General features: G+C 37.4%; 1 protein-coding gene across 1 annotated transcript in view; it reads left to right on the top strand.

Annotated features, from left to right (window-relative positions):
• Positions 1 to 20,870, top strand: part of LOC134527831 (uncharacterized) — a 974,295-nt gene that overhangs the window by 707,986 nt on the left and 245,439 nt on the right. Inside the window, exon 4 of the mRNA XM_063360779.1 lies at positions 19,331 to 19,398. Within this exon, the coding sequence (XP_063216849.1) occupies positions 19,331 to 19,398 (68 nt within the window). The remainder of the gene's footprint in view (positions 1 to 19,330; positions 19,399 to 20,870) is intronic.

Here is a 20,870-nt window from a genome sequence, read left to right as displayed (position 1 = left end):
CTTAACAAACCACCCCCTCGCTACTTGGGCCCCACGCGCACACGCGCGGATGAATATCCCATGGCGACACTTCCCCCGCGCGCCGGACAACAGACCGCGCGATCGTCTCTTGTCACGCGACAGCCCCCTGCGTCGCCGCTGCTCGGGCCTCGGCCGGTTAATATTTTATTCTTCTTCGCTCCCTGAAGGCAGGCGCACGCACGGGTCGGATTGTGAGAGTTCTCTGCGCTTTATTACACGAGAGTGCGCGCGCTTACCCGCCTCGTGCATAACGCATGTCGGCCATGTTCTTGAAGAAAGAAGGAAGACGGAAGATCAAGCTGAAATCTTTGAACACTAAAGGGAAAATTAGAAGAATAAATAATATCTTAGTCTGATGCAGTTTGAGATACGAATAGGAACAATGTAAATTGATATAATGTTTGTTGTGATGAAGGATGCTGTGGTTAAAACATAAATATGAAGATAGAGATTAAGACAAAAACATATAGGTCAGTGTATGAGATATATTTGTATATATACATCTTTAATAGAAAACTGAAGCAAACGTTTATACTATATATATAATATTATGATATTTTAACATGCTTATAATATCGTTCGTAATATAGTGTGTGCTTATAGCTATTGTTAGCTCATATTTATGTAATTTAGAATAAAAGAAGATAATATAATACAATTATAAAACACCTAGTAGCCACAATAGCTGTAGAAAATGACCAACATTATTACCAATAATAATTAAATGGCAGCATGGAACAGAATAGTAATAACAAGAGCACACAGAACGCCAGGGGGGAAGAGAGCTAAGGCGAGGGCGAGGAGTCCGCGCGGGCCGAGCGACGCGGCGAGCCAGACCAGGGCCTCGTGCCAGGGCGGTGCCGTCGGGCGCAGGGTGCGGGTTCGAGTCCCGGCAAGGCGAGTCGTCTGATCTGGTCACCAGAAGGTCAAAGACAGTGAAACTGCCGGACTGTCCGTATCAAGTCAGCCCAGGGTGGGAATGGTAGGCTCGTTGTCGATCGCGGGGTTTTCCCCCGGCAAGTTTGGAAACATGGCTGATGTTGCTGTGACTAGTGGGTGTTTTCGGCTTGCTCTTTTTTCCCCCACGCATTCATTCCATCGATGCTAAATCCTCATCTCTTCACCCCTAGTCCTCACTAATGACCTCGATTTGAATGATACGTTAAGCCTAGTAATTAATTCATACATTCATTCATTCGTTTAATCGTGGAAGAGCGGTGGGCGAAAACAGATGTGACGATGCCTTATTATTGTCATTTCGTTTGGCGATCGCGAGTCCTGTAAGCTCATTGTTCCGTTAATTTGTGTCCCGTTACGCTCATTGTACGCTTGCGCCGCACCGACAGAAGTGAAAACTTAAAACTTTGTTTATAAATGTGCAATATGAAATAATTTACACGTCAAATGTACTTAAGAAAATGAACCTAATTACTAGTATAATTTCAAGCATTTATTCTTTTATTATTAAATAAAAGTAGCATCTGTAGGCGAGTGGAGTGATAACAGGTTATGTTACAACTGACTAAAAAATTATGGTGATTCATATAATTGATGATAGATATTTGATTACAGTTTATTTATATGAAAACTTGTTCATAATTATATTTAAACTTTATAGCTAAACGCCAGTTTTTAAAATTAATTACAAGTAATCTACACGTGAACTGTTTCGTCGACTGTTATTAAGTGAAGTGAAATGTTTCATTGCTTATTACAACAACAATTTCGGAAAAAAGATTAATTATTCTTGCATTTTAAAATCGGATCACTAGTATAATTTCAAGTATTTATTATTTATTATTAAAATCAAAATAATTCAATTTTATTCATAAAAGTATGCAATAATTACATCAATGTTTTGTTATGACGTTGTCACGTTAAACTATCGTCCGTAAACCGACTTTACAGACAACCAATTTTTTTTTCAGACGCAGAGATGCGGTAAGGTTATGTAGAGAGGAATAATAACAGCGTGGATTGTTTATTGTGCAGGAAAACATTTTATAGCCCCTTATGCACGTTTATGAGCCGCAGAGTTACACAGACTATATACAATTATGAAATTCCATCCCTAAAGGAGTGAAAAATGGTCAAATTCCATTTTAAAAAAGAAAATCATATGAGGTAGGTCGTGGACACACAAATTATGAGATTGTGTCATTTCTCTGTGTCCTCAAAAGGTAGTATAGCAAGGTTTGGTAGCTTCCTAACCTTCTCCTTGGCGACAATCATATCCTTAGTGAAGATCGCAGCTGCTAGCGAGAAAGGCGCTAATTAATTCTTAGTTCAGTACTTATATAATATACTAGCTGCAGTACCCGGCTTTGCCCGGGCTGAACACCGGGTGATATATTGTCCGCGAGTTACAGCAAAATGGATAGCGATATGTCCAGTGTGGTGGACATTAAGAAATGACACATAATTACTGTTTGTGTATCTGTGACCTATGGCTTTCTGTTTACCCATGGCGATCGGTTGAAAGGTTTAGAAATTGATGCGCTACAGCGCCATCTAGCGGCGAGTTAAAAAAAAATGGTTAGCATAAAAACCTTCTCCATGATAAAAACACTTCGATGTGCTAACTTTCATGGCGATCGGTCAAACGGTGTAAGAGTTTATCGACTTCATACATACCAACATCCAATTATATATATATTCTTATATTTCGAAATTTTGGGGCTTTCACTTTTGCGGAAAGTGGATGTTCAGGACCTCGAATGGTTTGGAACACTCCATCTTGAAAGAATAGATAGGCTATTTGAAATTCCTGAAATTGTCGAAATTTTGGGGCTTTGTTCCCAGAGGGGGGCGGGGGGTTCGAGGACCCTGAATGGCTCGAAAACACTTAAAATCGAAAGAAATAGATTTTTAAAATTTTTTAAACTTTCGAAAATTTGGGGCTTTAACCACCTTGGGGGGGGGGGGGGGGGCTGATGTTGAGGACCCCGAATGGCTCGGAAACACTCCAAATCAAAATAAATATAAAGGAATATAAGAATTAGGCATTTACTGTACTCCTATCTACCATAATAACAATATTGACAAATAGAAAGCTTATTACCTACCTATGAATAATTTTCTAAATAAATTAATAAATAACTCTATGTTTAAGAATTTACGTACATACATAATATTAAACTTCAAACTATACACACCAAAAAAAAACCAAGGATGTTTTTGAAACTATTTTTTTATTTGTCATAATGTTTAAAACATTTGTAGGATTTGTTGATATGTAAAACTGTGGTGACAATATTCCGCTTATCCAAAGGAGTATAGAAATTAATAGAGATATCACTCCCTGTACACACCACAAATCTTTGAATTAAGTATAAAAAAACATAGTCCAAAATGAAACAAAAAGTATAAATAACAACTAATTTGACAAAAAAATTATACAACTGGAATGACAATGTTAACATCCGCCTGAAATTTAATAGAAGTAGGTATGTAAGAATATATATATAAGAAATTAAATGAAATTAAAACATAAATAAATAAAATTATCTCACACTCAACCAAACATAATGTATAATATGAAATAAAGGAAGATGGCAATTACACGTAACTATTCTAATTAATAAAAAAAAAAACTTTCCTGAAATAGTAAAATTCAAATTTTTCAACAATATATTACATAATTGATAAATATTTCTGGTCTTCGGTCTCGGCAGCCCTAAGACTCTTGACGCTCAGCAGATAAATTATAAACACTAAACCAAACTCTTTGCAAATAAGTAGGTTCTGTAAAAAAATTTACAATATTGACAAATAGAAAATATTAGTAGGCCCTACCAACCTATGAATAAATTTCGAAGACATTTATAAGTTTAAGAATTTATGTACCTACATAATATTAAACTTGAAACTATCCACACAATAAAAACCTAAGAATGTTAGTGAAACTATTTTTTTTTATTTGTTAATACTTAAAATACGATTGTTTCCAAAATGAAACAAAGTATAAATAATGACCAATTTGACCAAAAAAATTGTACAACTCGAATCACATTCAAAACATACACTTGGAATTTAAAAGAATTATGAGTGCCCTAGGTAGGGAGAAAATATATAAGAAGAAATTAAATTTAAAAAATGGGTGCGTGTACTTAGGTACGCGCATGAGACGTTATACTTCTTTGGCATCATTAAAAAATAGTTTTTAATTGCATGCAAAAATATTGCGTGGAGTCCCTCCACGTGGAAGAAGTGAAACTTCGTAATGTGGAAATGTAAATAGGAAGGGGTAGAAATTGATTTTTAGTGAAATCATATTGTATCAAATCAAACTAAAAAAATAAAGGAAATAAATTTGTAACGATTCATAGATTGATCTTCAGAGAGAGAGAGAGAGAGAGAGAGAGAGAGAGAGAGAGAGAGAGAGAGAGACCTATTGAATGTCTATAAAACTAACTTTTATATGAGAGTAAATTTTCATGAAATAAATCATGAAATCATTCAACGATAAAAGCTGTTTATTTAACTAAGCGGACGGATTCGCCCCAAGGAGAAAATTGACGCGGCGAGTCCTCGTGGACGTAGAGAAATGACACACCCTCACTATTTATGTGTCTATGAAACATGATTTTTTTCTGCAATTTAAATTGTAATATACAAAAACGGTATTGAAAATTGAAACAAATATGGCGACACTACAAACTGTCACGATATTTTTTTTTTCCTTACTCTCTACTTAGTTCCTTACAATAGCAAAACGTAACATAATTGCTTGAAAGCTATTGCTCGGCAGACATAGAGGAATGACACTAACAGTTTGTATATCTATGACACACATTACATAAAATTAAGATATATTTTTTCAACCCGTTTAATTTTTTTTTTTTAGACAAAAGATAGCCTATGTCCATCCCCAGGATATAATCTATCTCCTTGCCAAATTCATTACGATCCGTCCAGCCGTTCAGCCGGGAAAAGGTAACAAACAAACAGACAAACAGACAGACAGACAGACAGACAGAGTTACTTTCGCATTTATAATATTATATAGTAAGGAAGTAAGGATGGCGTTGCCTTGAATTTGTAACGCGCTATATTTTTGTGCGTCCATCACGTCGTGCCATGGGTTACCTGCCTTCTCACGAAATGAAGCTGAAGATTGGCGTCCCGGTGTTACTGATGCGCCTTGATGCACCGAGATTGTTCGATCAGTGGTACTTTAAAATCAAAATTTTCCGTTTTTCACGTATATGTCCTACTGACTTGAAACTCGGTATTGATGTTCCTTATATTATGAAGTGTTTAGCCCGGGCAACGCCGGGTACTCAGTTAGTATTATATAAAAAGTTTATATAAATTCCGTCACATAATAGGTATATCCACTCCTGATGTGAAGGGACTAATTTATTAAGTGTAAATGATGTGGGTTTTGAACAAAGACTTGACGTACCATTGGCATCAGGGGGAAGGGGCGTCGGCATACTTTTACAAAATATTCTTTTGGAAATCAGTTGCCAAAAATTGTTTGTAATACTACATAAACTTATATGGTCAATTTGTACAACGCATGGATACGGTTATTTTTTGCATGTATTCTTTAACGATACCAAAATTTAGGAAATTAAGTCTTAAAACCAAGATGGCGTCTCAAGGTTTCCAATAGATTATGTGCTGTTCTTGAACACCGAATGTTATAAATGAATGGACATAACGTTTGTGACGGCCCGGAAAGTGTTGAAACCAAGATGGCGAGCGAAGGTTCGTCACGCAGAGCAGGGGCGGCCGCGCCTATCGGGCTCAGGTGCGCGCCTCTGCCAAGAAAATAAAACGACGCGTCTCGCCCGTGTCCCGGGCACGCGCCGCAGCTTACGGCCGGCTGTATATCTCCCGTCGCGTCCCGCAGGCCGCCTCCAGCGAGACGCCTTCATTCATTTTTCAATACGCCCCGACGCTAATCCCTCACTCGAAACGCCTCCCCCGCTGGCGCCCCCTGCCAGACCCGGCGTGCCGCAGGTGCAGGGCTACCAACGCACCGGCAGCTTAATGCAACGTCGTTCCGGCTGATGCACGCGGATGTACTGTGCTTCAACTTCCGGGGCGAGCCACTCTTCTTCTTCCTCACAAGGACGCGCGTAATCCGCCCTTTAACGAAGACTTGCGAGGGGGGTTCATCTGGGTGGGGAAGCCTACAGTTCACAGGGATGCGAGCCACACCTGAGCAATCCCGAAGTTCTCCGAAGCTTGCCGATCGCTTGTGAAAAAACGCCATATTGCAAGGATTTATATATTTTATGGTCATAGAGAATTATAAACAACGCTAACCTAACATAACGTACTCTCCCCCCCTTTTACTTCGGTAAACTTCGGAACTGTTCGGGTTGTGGTTGTGGCTTTCATCCATGTGAACTGTAGGACGTCCATCTCGGTATTCATGGCGTGTAAGATAAGAATCCTCGCTGTTTCCGAGCACAGCGGGGTCGCGTCTGTTCCGCGCCGTCCCTAGCGAATGTAGCCAATGAAGAGGATGCATTTGTAGCGCTCCGGAAATATCGAGGAGAAGGCATTTTTAACGAAAAATCAGCTGAACGCCCATTATACCGCAATATGTGATTGGCGGCCGTCTGCAAGAGAAGCCATTGCCCTATTTGGCCGGGCCATTCTGAACGCGTTTGCGTCTGCCTGGATGGCCAAGATTGGTGCGTTGACACGAGACATGTACCTGAAAGAAAATCGACCAATCACGAAACAATACGATGCTACAGTGTTTTTAACCATCAGCTAGTCTCGAAATCCTTTTACAAAAAATACATGCCCCTAACGATATTCCATTACTTAGTCTACTAGCACCATATTGTGACTGTTAGTATTACTAGTGTGCATGTAGCAGTTTTTGACTCGTATCATATACAATTCCAATGAAATGTAAGTAACAAAGGTCATTTGTATTGTACGGCGCAAGGTGTCACAAAATATTTAGCGATACAAACAAAAATGTTTTTATTTTCTAACTATTAAAAATACTCTGAGCATTATATACACTTGTAATTCAAAGTACGTTTAGGGTTGGTATATTTTTATTTAAGTGTGTTTTACTAGTCTCTGTTTAAGTCATGACTTTAACTGTTTCTATTTTCAACAAACATAATGCCAAAATTCTAACAAAATATTCTGTTCAAGCAAAATGAAACCAGATTCTGTAGATGAATGAAGTAGGCCACATCAGTGGATGCGAGTGTCACATCTCTAGAAATTTCGTTTTGGTGGATTCAGTTATGGATGCATCGGTACCCCGCGTGCGGATTCGGAAGCCAAGAAAAGATTGCCGCGTCCACTACTATTTACATTTTATGGATTCCATAGCTAAGAAATTCATTAATCTATCATTCGAATGATTTTTTTCTTGGCATTCGGGGCTGCGATGTCAATTGGCCTGGTAGGGGTCCAAAAGAACCCAGAATGTATAAGAGATGCACTGTCTCGTTTATCTAAACTCTTAGCGTATACGTACAAGGCACTGAACTAGTAGTGCAGACTATTAGTTTCTTAAATAAACTTATTTTTTTCTGTACTGTACACATTCGCAAGATGACTATATTACACTTGCACATAATCTAGTCACTAATTTGTATACCGATGATAGAGCTAGACACAACATTATCATACACTGAGAAAAAGGTTTGTTTGAATCAAACAAATATTTGTTTGTATATGGCGAAACAAATATTTACTTGGTGGAACAAAATATTTTGTTAGCTTAACCAAACTCGGTAAGAAACAAAAATTATTTGTTACACCTAACCAAATATGCATTTGAGTTGACAACATCATTTTGTGGGTCGACAGAATCTTTCCTACTACAAAATATTTGTTTGAATTAACAAAATATATTTATTTCGCCACATACAAACTCATATTTTGTTGAGGCAAACAAACCTTTCTCTCAGTGTACTACTTTGCATTCGGATATCTGCAAAACTTTGGTACACTTATCACACAGAACTTCGATTCATACTATTTACCGACTTTTGGAACTTTAAGGGCGGTATTTCAAGACGTTCGGGTAAGGTAGCGAATAAACACCGAATTGTTGGGATACGACCTTAACCTAACTCGCAGCCTGTATTCCAGGATGTGTCCAAACCGAATCCCAGTAAGGGTACAGATAGGCAGTCGTTTTAATAAACGATGCCCTGCTCGATCCTAGAAACTGGTTCCAACGCATTATAGCGGACGTTTCGCAACCATAGATAAAACTTTTATGGCAGAAATACTAGAGATAGCAGTACCATCGCACAAAAATAGAAATAGTTTTTTTAAGTTGCTATTATTTCTTGTTATAGCCATAAACGTGTAAAAAATGTATTCCATGATAGTTTCGCTACCACAAAGTTTAATTTTACAGACCAACATGTTTGGTAGGTAAGTCCCTCGATGTTCACAAAATTGACTATACAAGATTTAATGGCTCCAGACGCGGGTCCACAATCTGGACTAAATCAACGAAAAAGTGAGTTCCGCTCATTCCTTGGGCAACAGAAGGACAACGAATAGAACACCAAGATTTGTTTCTTAAAAATAAGGGACTGGCCATGTCCTATCGTGGACTAGGAATACGGTTAGGGTACAGGTGTAGCATATTCAACACCTAAATCCGTATGTTTGTGTCTGGGAATGCCAGCCTTAGATTCGCAGCCTTAAATCTATAGGTGCACATTATTGTAGAAACGATGCTGCTTTAAATTCTGCACCAGCGCAAGAATCGCTCTTAAATACTTCTGTATAAGTATATTCAGTCTTCCTAACGCAACTCTCCGGTAGATGGACCCTTTTAGAAGCAAGTCTAGCCTGGTGGTGAAATGGCACTGTAGATAGGACGTACATGTGTTTACTTAATGGGTTTGGCATTATACTGAAGCCCTTTAACATAACTAAAAAATTACAAAAATTGTACATTGCTGTATATTAAAATGTTATAAAAGAAAACATAATAGGGTTTTTCATTGGAACCACTGACATTTTCGTATTTGATTGAAGTGATACGAATATTGTCTCGAGCATAGAAACTATGAACCAACTCCTAAGCTGTTCTATGCTTCCACCCAAACAATTAAAGTAAATACCTCCAGGTATACGGACCATTTATTTTGTACTTCATCCATATATTTGTTTCTCTTTTTCTCTTTAATTAAATTACTCAATGAAGTAATAACAAGAATTGGCTCTGTCGCTAGATTATGGTTCCTAAATGTTTACCTTGCTGCCATGGATGCAGAAATAGTTAGTCCATTGCAAGCTGAAAGTGAAATTCAGCAAAAGTTCACTCAGCGTTTCACCTCAAAACTTACCCCGAATAAAATAGTCACAGAGCTTTGGGATGTGGCGCAGATGAGGGGTGGGATGGATTAATCAAAAACCCCTTCCTCATATTTGTTTTCTTTGTTTAGCTGAGTGAAAATCTCTGATCCCATTTTCCTCTCCCATAACAAATCTTTGCGAACAATAAAACTCTTGTCCCACTCGTACTGGAATTTTATTTCCCCACGATCTGTACTCGGCGCCTCCACCAAAAAATAAAAGCTTCCCGTTTCTTTTCCATCATCGCCTATGTTTCGCTTTATTTTTTTCTGTTCTTTTCTCTTTGTCTCGCCAGCCGGCTCTTCACAAGAGAGACTAATAAAAATAACCTTTCCGCAACTACTGGGAAATAAAAACTGGCATGGCAGACGTTCGTAATTTATCCTCTGGAATTTGCATGCATTTCCCCCTCGCCCCTGGCCGAGTAAAGCTTTCGGGTCGGAGCCTTCTGCGACAAATGCCAGGTCTCTCTGATGGAGGCATGTTTTTACGATCACGACCCGGGATGGGGGTTTGAACTGTGCTCCAATAAAGGCCCCGGGAATAATACCGAGATGACAAGGGCGCGTTAAAGGCGACCCTGTTGAGAAGTGATTCTAGCTCAAGTGTTGAAGAAAATGAATCGTCAACGACTAAAGATGAAATGAAAGATATTTATGTAACAAGCAACTGTTGACGAGGTTTTTGCACAATTACTTTAATAATAAATTATTAGCAGTTTAAATAGTGTGATATATTTAAAATTAATTTAAGTGAAATTAATTAAATTTAAAAATAAAAAAACATAAATTTGTTAACTGTCTTTGCCTTCCTGTTATTAAACAATAGGAATCGTACACTTAGGTACTGATAATGATTGCATGAAATTAGTATTAAATCTTTGTTGTGTAGTAGTTCTCATACCAGTTTGCAATGTGGGGGGCACATTGGTTTGAATCCCCGCTAGGACTACAAATGCAATTATTTAGAATGCATGAATGTTACAAATATTTGAACCCTTACACAAATTTACAACAGGTTGCATTTGTAATCATTTATGTGTTTCCTGCATCTTGGAGCTTGAGCTGAGACTATGTATTGACAATTTAAAAACTAGAGAGGCAGCAGTGTTCACGAATCATTGTTTGTTATTGTGTTCGAAAATTTCCTTGCTGTTAATCACACAGAAGCCAAACATTGCCTCAGCTCAGGAGAATTTTCTTTGTGCTCTGAATACTTAAAGATATTTAATGTTGAGCCACAAGGCTTAATGTCTATGAGATACATTAGAGAAGATATCCATTTTCCTCTCTCACACATATGTTATATAAAGTTTACACTTTGCTAGCTCTGCTAATGAGTTGCAAGGAAGCAATAATTTTGCATGAAAAAGATTTGGAGATTAAAAAATCACATATTAAAATTGGCATGCGGAAAGTATGACATGAAAGGCTTACCAGCTTAAAACAGGTTTTCAGTTTAGCTTCTGAATTTCCACTTCCCACGCGCCAAAATGATGCCAGCTTGCCATGACAAGCCTGAATAAAACCAAACATATTAAGTAAAGCATTACTAATATGTAAGGGCTATCCCTGTGAATTCATCACGCTAACTCTCTCGCATTTTTGGTTTATTCTCAAATTTGATCTTCAGATATTCACTAAACGTTATTTGTGCGTTGTAAACTCCCACGCAAGAGGTCATAATTATAAACATTTCCGTGTCTTTTACCGCTATAACATATAACTTATAAAATATTTGGTGAAAAATGTTGTGAAAAAACTTCAAATGCGAAAGAGATATTGTAATAATTTTGTAATAAGATATTGTAATAAACAGTAAAATACCCTTAAATACACTAATCTCAAGAAGACGAAATAACTAACTTGGTTAGTGAGACCGAGCCTTAAGCTTATGAGTGGACATCTGTAACGTTGTGGGCTCTCGTTACACCACACTCGAGGTCACCCGGCCCTGTCACTATCTAGGCGATGTGTTCAATTAAGATAACCAACAACTTAGAACCAAACCAACTGCTTTCGAAACTTAATTTTAACCCCAACCAAGTATACGATGTCGAGCGAAAGGTAATAAAAGCAGAGATTAAAGTGAAGGTGAAAAAGTAACAATGCTTAAAACATAGGCAGGTTGGTGTGTATTAGGGCTGCAATGAATTTCAAACGGAATACCAACATTATTAATATCATAAAAATGCACACATCTTATAAAAATTTATACATTTCAAAATATTACTGGCTGTTAACTGGGAGAATAGTACAACTAGCAACCTTAATACTGCTAGCATGAACTTACGATATAAATTAAAATATTAAATGAATTTAATAATGACATAACATTCCCTAAGATAAAGAAACATTATGAAAATTCGGGTGTGTTTTTAAGGTGTCTTAGTCTTGTTGCGCTCAACACCCTTAATTTAAAACAAATGGGGTCTTAACATATTTAAAGTCCGGTACTGTTAGCTGGGGCGACCAAAACACCAAACCGTACAAAAATTGAAATTGCAAGTTTCATTTCTAAAGTCTCGCTAATATTGGACTTGAACGTAAATCTTCTAACAGGGTCCGACTGGGCATGATGTAGTTGTAATGCGGTCAGATTGATGCCAACGTTATTTTGTAATAAGTCACTAATGTACTGTATATCGTCTAAACATAGGCATTAACAACCATTAAAATTCGAGCAAAGTCAGTTTATATGCAGCCAATTAAATTCAATAAACGTCTCGCTTTATAGTCGGCTTGGCACAGACTTAAGTTTAAAATGTGCTTGCTTGGCACGTTAATAAACTGTTGCTGGGCTCGGTGGTAATATTATTGCACCATAAAACAATCAGTTCAAAATTCGTAAGTCTGTAAACACAGACTTCTGGTGAAGCCTATTCGCCATAGGGCCAACTTAATTGCTAGGACCGACGTGTGATCTTTGTAGGCAGGCGTGGCGTCTACCAACAGGCAGGAGCACTCGGCACATAACGCGTCCAGGTTCGCCACTGTGCAACTCCAGCGCTCAGCTCTGGTGACGTCACGGTCCTCGGTCGCGCTCCCAGCGCGATGGTATTTTTTAAATTTAAAACCAAAACATATAGAAATTATGTATATATATTTTAAAACATTTATAAATAAAAATATTAAAGGCAAAAAATGTATTAAAAAAGATAATGGACACAGAAAGATTACCTACTTTAATTCTGTAAATAGATCAAAAAAATAAATAAATAGCGATAAAAATCGTGCCAACTTTAACAATGCTAAACAAAAATTAAATTAAATTGCACCGTAATCATGAAGATGCAACGCGAAGCAAGTTAAATTCAAGCCTAACTTAACGTAGCAGGCCTCTACAAAAGTTATGAATGCTTGCCGCTCGCCAAGATGCTGTTTGTCATGTAAAAGCATCTTGGAAACTTTTGTCACGCATGACTCACATGAGCCGTGTTGTCAAGCCTGGTTGCCACGATAAAAGCAAAATGGTCGTATGACACACACACACACACCTACACACACACACACACACACACATACACACACACAGTGCTTGACCTTCCACCCCCCAAGTCACCATCTTGCAAAGTGAGTATTAAACACCAAATGTGTTTGGTAAATAATTTCTTCTCTGCCTGTCACCAGACACATCGCCCCCGTGGGCATAGTTCCACCTTCGCTAAGATACGCCCTGCTGGGGGCGTGCCAGCCGGTAATAACTCCTCCCCCTGCCAGCCCCCCAGGCGAGTCCTTGGCCTCGAAATGGCGTCCTGGAACATCTTTATCGCCCCCTGGCGACCCGTGGTGGTGATCCCTCTCTGCTCGTTCCTGTACGACAGGAAGGGATGACGAAGCTCCCTCCTCTTCGCACGGCCTTCAGGGAGGACCTGGCGCATGCCGCTAAACCCATCATCACGTGGGGGCTTCAGCGGACCTGCCCCCGAGTTGTGTCTTCTTGCTTAATTGAATACCGTGTTCCCTGTGTGCACTGCAAGTCGCTACACGTCTTGTGCGGTCACGTGACGGTGCAGCGGTCCAGACACTAGTCGTGGGTCCGAAAGTAACAGTTTGATCAAAACAGTTGTTATGTCTTTACGAGATTTTTACGTTTAATTTTGAAAATTGGCATTCGTAAAGATAGATAGATCACACATAAATAGATTTTAAAAGACCATAAAACGACGTATATTGACAATATCGTTAAATATGTAGCTATTCCAAAAATGAACTCACTACTAAACAAAAAATTACTTCACGTGGGAAGATTTATTGTAGCAGCAAGTCACTATTAACTTAAGGTATTCCACTCAAATTCAGCCGATTCACTCTCGTGTTAGCAAGCGAGATGGACCCAGAATATTACACCCTGGAATACCTTGAGTCCCAGTTCATCCATTTGGATTCCTTTATCCCATTGTTTCCCACTTAACTCCGGGCAAATACTAGGATGGCCATAGCTGAATCCTTCCCAGCTTAACTTAATGTGAGCGATCTCGTCAGCGAAAGAAAAAAGAAACATTTCTTAATTCCGACTGGCATGGCAGACAACAATAAGTAGGTAACGTCTACGAGCGGGCCATTCAGGACGCGCTTCCTTCCGCTCAAGATTGCCGTGATTAGTGGACAGTGCACAGGAAAACATTTTCTGTATTTTTTACAAAATATGCCGTTGGTAACCATTTACCAAATAGTTTGTAACATATGTTTATGGTTAGTTTTTGCTTTTATGAAATACGTTTTTCGAGATGATACGAAGTATTTCTTAAGGAAATAAGCGCTTAATAATTGATGCTTCATTCAAGCATAATTTTTGAAAACAACGAAAAGATAATCGAATATTCAATAATTTGACTTGATTTTGTTGGAAACGGGTTACAAATAACTTTTAACTATTGGAGGTAATGGGACAACACAAAGCATATCCGGGTACTAATCCTAACCCAGTATTGCTGCAAACACTATTTTGTAGTGATGCAGTTGTTTTCATGTAAATGTACAAACATAAAAATATATAATTTTACATGGAACTTTGTGTTCCATTTACAAAAAAAAAAATACAGTTTGGGCGAGTACCTGAAAGAAATTCAACCAATCACGAAATACTTACGGCCGTGGTCACACTATGCTGTCGAACCTAAGCAAGTGTTAGTTTCTACTCGGTAATTTCTTCTAGATCAGTTGTTTACATCTTCGATTTGGATAAATTTACGTAGTGCAGAGGCCAGCATTGTGCACACTAATAAAAGCGGTCGAAAGAATATCCAGCCAAAATGGCTGTGGATGTTCCAGCCGCAGTGGCAGAAACGTTTAGTGTGGCAATGACCTGAGGCGATGCTACAGTGTTTCAACGCACACCTAGAATCGCAATATTTTCGCGGAAAACACATGCCCCTAATTATTAGGTACGGTTTACTCTTACCTAGCTTAAGCACAAAACTGAGGAAAGTGAACAGTTAAGTGACAACAGACCAGTTCTGTAGTAAATGTTTGCAGTGGAGCAGGGATCACATTTCAGTACCAGCAAAGAATGATCGATACTCAAAAAATTCCAAAACATTACTGTGTATATTGCAAAATACCTCTAATTTAGCTCATTTCTGGTAATATTGCAGTCGTTAATGCGGTGCGACTTCCAAAAAATGTCTGCCTGGATTTTAGTTTCATGATCATTGGACCCCAAAACCATCATCAGCTGAAAAGTGTGTTTGTGTGTGTACATATATATGACGATATTGCAAAAATTACTTGCAGACCGATACATAATATACAAAGTATATAAAATTTCGGTCCAGTTAGTTAATGGGCATAATCAGGCTAATGGTGGTAGAAATGGGGAGGTTTTTTCGAAAAATATCTATAAGTTCCACATATGGAAAATTTCGCGTATGTTTGAAGTTATTATACTTCATATGAATAGTACAAAAACATTTGTTTGCAGAGGCTTTTTGATAGCACCAACCAATAGCTAAAAGGTTGGGTAAATATGCTGGCTTGAGTACTAAACAAATAATAGATTTCTTAGAAGGCACGGTATTAAATCCGTTCGAAGGGCATATTCTAAAACGTTGGTTGAAACCATTTTTCCATTCGACCAACCCTTACTGCAAGGATTGTCATTTAGTTAAAATGTACTTTAGCCTATCTTGTTTCAACATGCAGCAATGTGATCTGGAAATCTACAAGCGCCTGCACACCAAGCCGGAAGGGTTTTTGAGTCTTATATAATCATTGTGGGAGGGTTTAGTTAATGCCTTCTGGTTCCTGCTGCCATAATTGTTGTTATCAGTTCGGCCTCCATTCGTGTGCTCCATGCCGCCCCTGCTGTTCGGCGGACGACAGCGCTGCCTCGCGGGCCTTCGCCGAACTGCGCAGGAAAATTTCACTTCGTTCGCGGCGGCTACGACTCCCGCATCCGAACTGCACTCGACCAGTAACATGGCGTTCCTGTTTGCGGAAGAAGTATTGAAGTCACTGCAACCAAGTCGTTGTGGAGGTTATGCAGTCGGAAAAAAAACAAACATAAACTAGTCCATAGCAGGCTTTGCGAACGTGTGTGCACACCTCCTGTTTGAAATATGGGTTCACAATTGAATTATTATTCGGTAATTTAAGTCAATACAATTTCGCGATTTATCCAACAACTAGGCATGTTAAACTACATCTTGGCACTTTTTGCGCTAAGACCACGTCCGACGTTTCGGCTTTCCGCATTGCAGCCATCCTCAAGGGGTATAAATAACTGAAGGCCCGTGTCTCCTGGCAATATATGTATGTGTGTGTATATAAATATGTATCTACTATCACAGCTCGGTTGTGATTGGTTTTCTGCGGGTGTCCATGATTGGATGATGGTATGGCCAATCAGGATTCTACTAAGGAGAAGCTCAGGTCTTCTAGTTGTCTGGAATCAGCAACTATATTTTCCCACATACAGATCAAGAATTTAAAACAATATGATAATACATCTTTGCATTTACCTATGAATGGGACATTATTATATTCGTCATCTATCTTATGTTTCGAATTACTCTGTAAATATTCGGAGTAGTACATCACAATTATGTCACGATATTTGGCTTGAAATGATGCATGGAATTACCATCGTGAGTGGCGGCATCAACTTGTGAATCACCCTATACATGTCGTTAAGGAGGAGCTACCCCTTCTTTCCCTTTTCCTCCGCACGATGTTTGGCTGCGTTGAAATATTCAGGCCGTTGGAAGGTCCGGTACGGAAACGGGGGTGGATACGAAGTTACCCCCTCCATACTCCCTTCGCGCCATCTCGACCAATTCTCTCGTCTCGAAAAGGGAATGGAGGGGAGGAAGGGGGTGTCTTGAAAATTTGATTCGCTGCTCGTAGCTGTTAATGGCTTCCCGCTGCCCTTTGCCCCGTAACGAGACTGCTTCGGGACTATTTTCCCCTTCCCCTTTTCCTCCTGCTTCGCCGACGGTTACTCCCTCCCCTCCTCTCCCCGGGGCTTTCCCCTTGGGATACCCGTGCGCCGTCACCGAACGGAAGGCCAATATGGCGGCCTCCTGGAAATGGACAAAACGATCCCGCACGTTCTGGTTCCGAAGCGACCTTTTCTTTTTACTTACATCTCTCTTTCGAACCGCAGAATGGTTGTAGAGCTTTATTGTTTCCCCACGAGCTCAGGTGTCTAGCTAGCATTACGATACATTATTACAATGAGACAGATGACCACAGAAGGCTAACAACGACCCAACATTGTGTTCGTCTGTGCTGATAATTTTTTTTTACTAAATTTCTTCCACGGAAATTGTTGTGCTGTCTGATATTTAAAGTTTGAATGTGTTCGTCTGTGCTGTCGTCGTTGGGTTGCCCATAATACTTGTTTAGTTTCATCGTTGGGCCTATTTGTTCGACAGCAGCTGATTTAGGTTTGTTCTCTGTAGGTTATTAATTTCAATTTTCTTTTTCTATTTGGCATTTTTGATTTTTTTCCATGACAAACAGTATAAAACTATAAAGGAATATCAAAAAATTTATAATAATTCTGTTTCAATTCTGGTGCACCAAGTATTTGTAAGCAGAGTCATATTTTATTGGAAGTGAGGCGTAATTCCATCTGCGATGGTGGCTTTGACTGTGACGTAAGAAACATCACTTGTGCATGGCTCCAGAACTGTTGGTACTGTGCTCACAGTTTTGACACGACATTGAAGAATCCGTTAGTATGTTGTGATTATGGCAATGCCAGGAAGTAGCGCAAGACTTTATATTGTTGATTTTCTATGAAAACATCGCATGTTTCTATCAATGAAAAATTATAAAAGTTCTTTAGAAGTCAGCTAACAATCAGGGAATTAATTACATTGCTGAACACACTGATGGAAGTTTTTTTTTAAATACGGTCATTTTTACAAATCCTTGCAAATAAAATTCTACTCTTACATTTAGAGACTGTAAAGTTGTACGGCTTGAATGGCCCGCAGGCTAAACGTGATGGGCGTGTGTTCGCTCGAGCTTTAGTAATTTGTTCATTGGCTGCTATTCAAGACAGACTGACCTGAAAGTTGTTGGACCCTTCAGTTCATGTTTGTTTGTTGTTGGTTTGGATCAGTGATGGTCAGCTTCACTCTTTCCGAGGCCAGATATTAATTTTGAAACTACTCTGAGGATCTGACGCATGTGAATTATTTTAAATATCTTACAACCATTTTTGCACTGTAATTTTATTCTTTACAATACCTTAGAAATACAGCATTGTAACATGTACTAAAGAAAAAAAAATCATTATACTAAAAACAGTATATAGTATTTACAATCAAATGAAATCTTAAAATGTAAGAATAATAACCACTGAACAATAAACTGATAAAAAAAATATAAATAAACTGTTTCAATATTTTTTTTTGCAAATATTATGGCTTCCTAAGAGTGTTTTCTGACACCTTGTACATTTGTGCGGATACAGACGGCTAACACTCGACAGTATTCTTGATAGCATTTGTTAAAAGACTTTCCACGCAGGCCGCGCGGAACGATGGACCCGTGGACCGCCGCGCCGGTTGGCTGCCGCTGGTTCTGGGGAAGTTTGTTTCGAAACAGCTGTGGCTCATTGGAAGACTTCGCAAAAACACACGCATTTGTTTGGAAGTCTAACTTGTCGTTAAATGTACTCGAAACATTTCTGGGTCTCTACTTACATCACAGCCTTGTAATGGGCGCCGTTTTTTTTCCCTACGCGTTTATTCATGTGTCGATTTGATGGACAAATATCGTATGTTTTAATCCAAGATGCCAATATTAAAAAAAAAATTCGGTAAAGAGATTTTTTTATGCGGAAGAAGACATTAATATATTTATTGAAAATATATGTTTGACTAGTTGTGTTACTCGGCTTCACGCGTGTGAATGAAATTTTTTTTAACGAAGCATGTTAATTTTAAGAAATAATTAAATAAAATGATAGGCTATCTTATATTAATTAATGTCGAGTTACAACTAATTATTTTCATATATGGCGTCAAATACAAAGTTATTTAACCAATGTCATGTCGGTACAATATAAAATTACAGAAATACTGTTTTAAGATCCAATAAAGGTGTTCACTTGTGAGATATGTATTATATATAAATGTTATATATATATATATATATATATATATATATATATATATATAAAAGGTATGTTTGGAATACATGCGTGCACCCCTGCTGACGGCACATGGTTGTTATGTATGTCTGTTACGGTTCAACAACGTAAGTCAGGAATGCAGTTAATTTTGTCTTTCTGCGGATTTAGTTACAAAATTGCTACGAGTTAGAAAATATATATATTTTTTTATGTTATACGTCTTTCCATGTCCATATAAATGCATCTTTATAACAGTGAAATTATTATTTTTAATTATTCCAGTAGTTTTCGAGTTGACTTCGCACAAATAAAAAAAAAACATGCACACACACTTTCTTTATAATATTGGTATAAATTGTGTGATGCTGGAAACAAGTTCTTAAGTTGTTCTTTTTGGTTTTTGTTTCAGAATGGATAACTGCCATCGCTGTCTTGTCATCTACGAAAAACACCCCAACGTCTTGCAGTACAAAGAAAGTAAGTAACTGGAATTTGATTAATTTATGTTAGTATTTTAGTTTGTTTTCAGTTTTTAAAATTGAGGCTAACTGGTGTAGTATTATAAATTATTTTGCTACAATTGTCTTGATTTTCTCATGATTTTAAATTTGTACATCATTTAACTATGTTAAATCGTTTATAAATGGTGGTATAAACTTAATATGTATTTATTTTATTGTCATAAAAAAACTCTTAAAACAATTTTATATTGGCATAAACTATGACTATTTATTTCCGATGTTAGAGTTTAAAATAAACAATTTGTGTGCAACTCATGTAGTAAACATTTTAATTTCGTTTTCACAAAATCATAGAAACCTGAGTATTCAGAGTTTAGAAAAAACCCCTAATATTTATTGAATCATAAATGACTAGCTAATTACCCGTGACTTCACTCGCGCATTTTCAAGGCGTATTGTTGATATTTTTCCAATTGATATAAAAGTATCAAATATTACAAATATTTTTACTAAATATATTACAATAACATATATGTTGTATGTAAGATTTAATTCATAACAATCCCGTCTTTTATGAATGATATTTTCTAAAGGGGTAACGTGTAACGTTTATTTAAGTATATTAAGTGTTTGATTTCACAACTCCCGTTAAGTGTACTCTAGGATATATTTTACCTTTTAACATCACACATTCTTTTGATTTCATGAGGTAGCAAATTTAAAAAAAAATATTTCATTTTGTTTTAATTAAATTTTAATTAATTTAGTTTTTATTAAGATTATGCCGTCGCTTACATTTCACCTTTTTTTCTATCCTAAGAATATATAATTAAATAATTTATTTTTATTACAGTTGCCTACGCTATTTTTTACATTTTTTAATCAATAGCTTTTTTATTTTTAGTGTAGAATACAGGTATAAAATATTTTATCTTACCTGTTAGTTGATTAGTAGTTATGCTTAATATTTTTTAAACAATATTCCAAAATTTTTCACGCCTCTCCTCTTTTCCCGCAAGGATGCCTGTGTGAAAATTCAGAACAACATATTTAGTAAATGTGGCAAATCCGTTTACGTAATAAATCCAAACTTATTGGTGATTTTCAAAATATTTATAATAAACCCACATTTATATATAATTTAAATTTATTTTTCCAATGCAGATTTGGTGAATACCATTTTAAAAATCTGTTTAACGTTTTCACCCCTATTACAACTTAAGATGTTATATATCGGAAAGCGTCGAATAAAATAAGGTAGTTAAAGTTATGTTTATTTATCATTGCTAATATCTTAATTTAAGTTTAAATGCATCAGTAGATATTATTTGTAAGTGTTTTAAGCGATATTAACAAACTTTCCACATTTTTAGAAGTATAATTTCAGTAAGTAGTAAAACACAGATGGTATAATTTGTACGTTCTTAAATCATACCGAATAACTTACATTCCACTTAATTAGTCTCTAAAATATTAATTGTATAATAA

Source organism: Bacillus rossius, chromosome 1, assembly GCF_032445375.1.
Source record: "Bacillus rossius redtenbacheri isolate Brsri chromosome 1, Brsri_v3, whole genome shotgun sequence".
NCBI classification, from domain to species: Eukaryota; Metazoa; Arthropoda; class Insecta; order Phasmatodea; family Bacillidae; genus Bacillus; species Bacillus rossius.
Note: the sequence above shows the minus strand (reverse complement) of the source record. Positions and strands in the feature narration are given on the sequence as shown.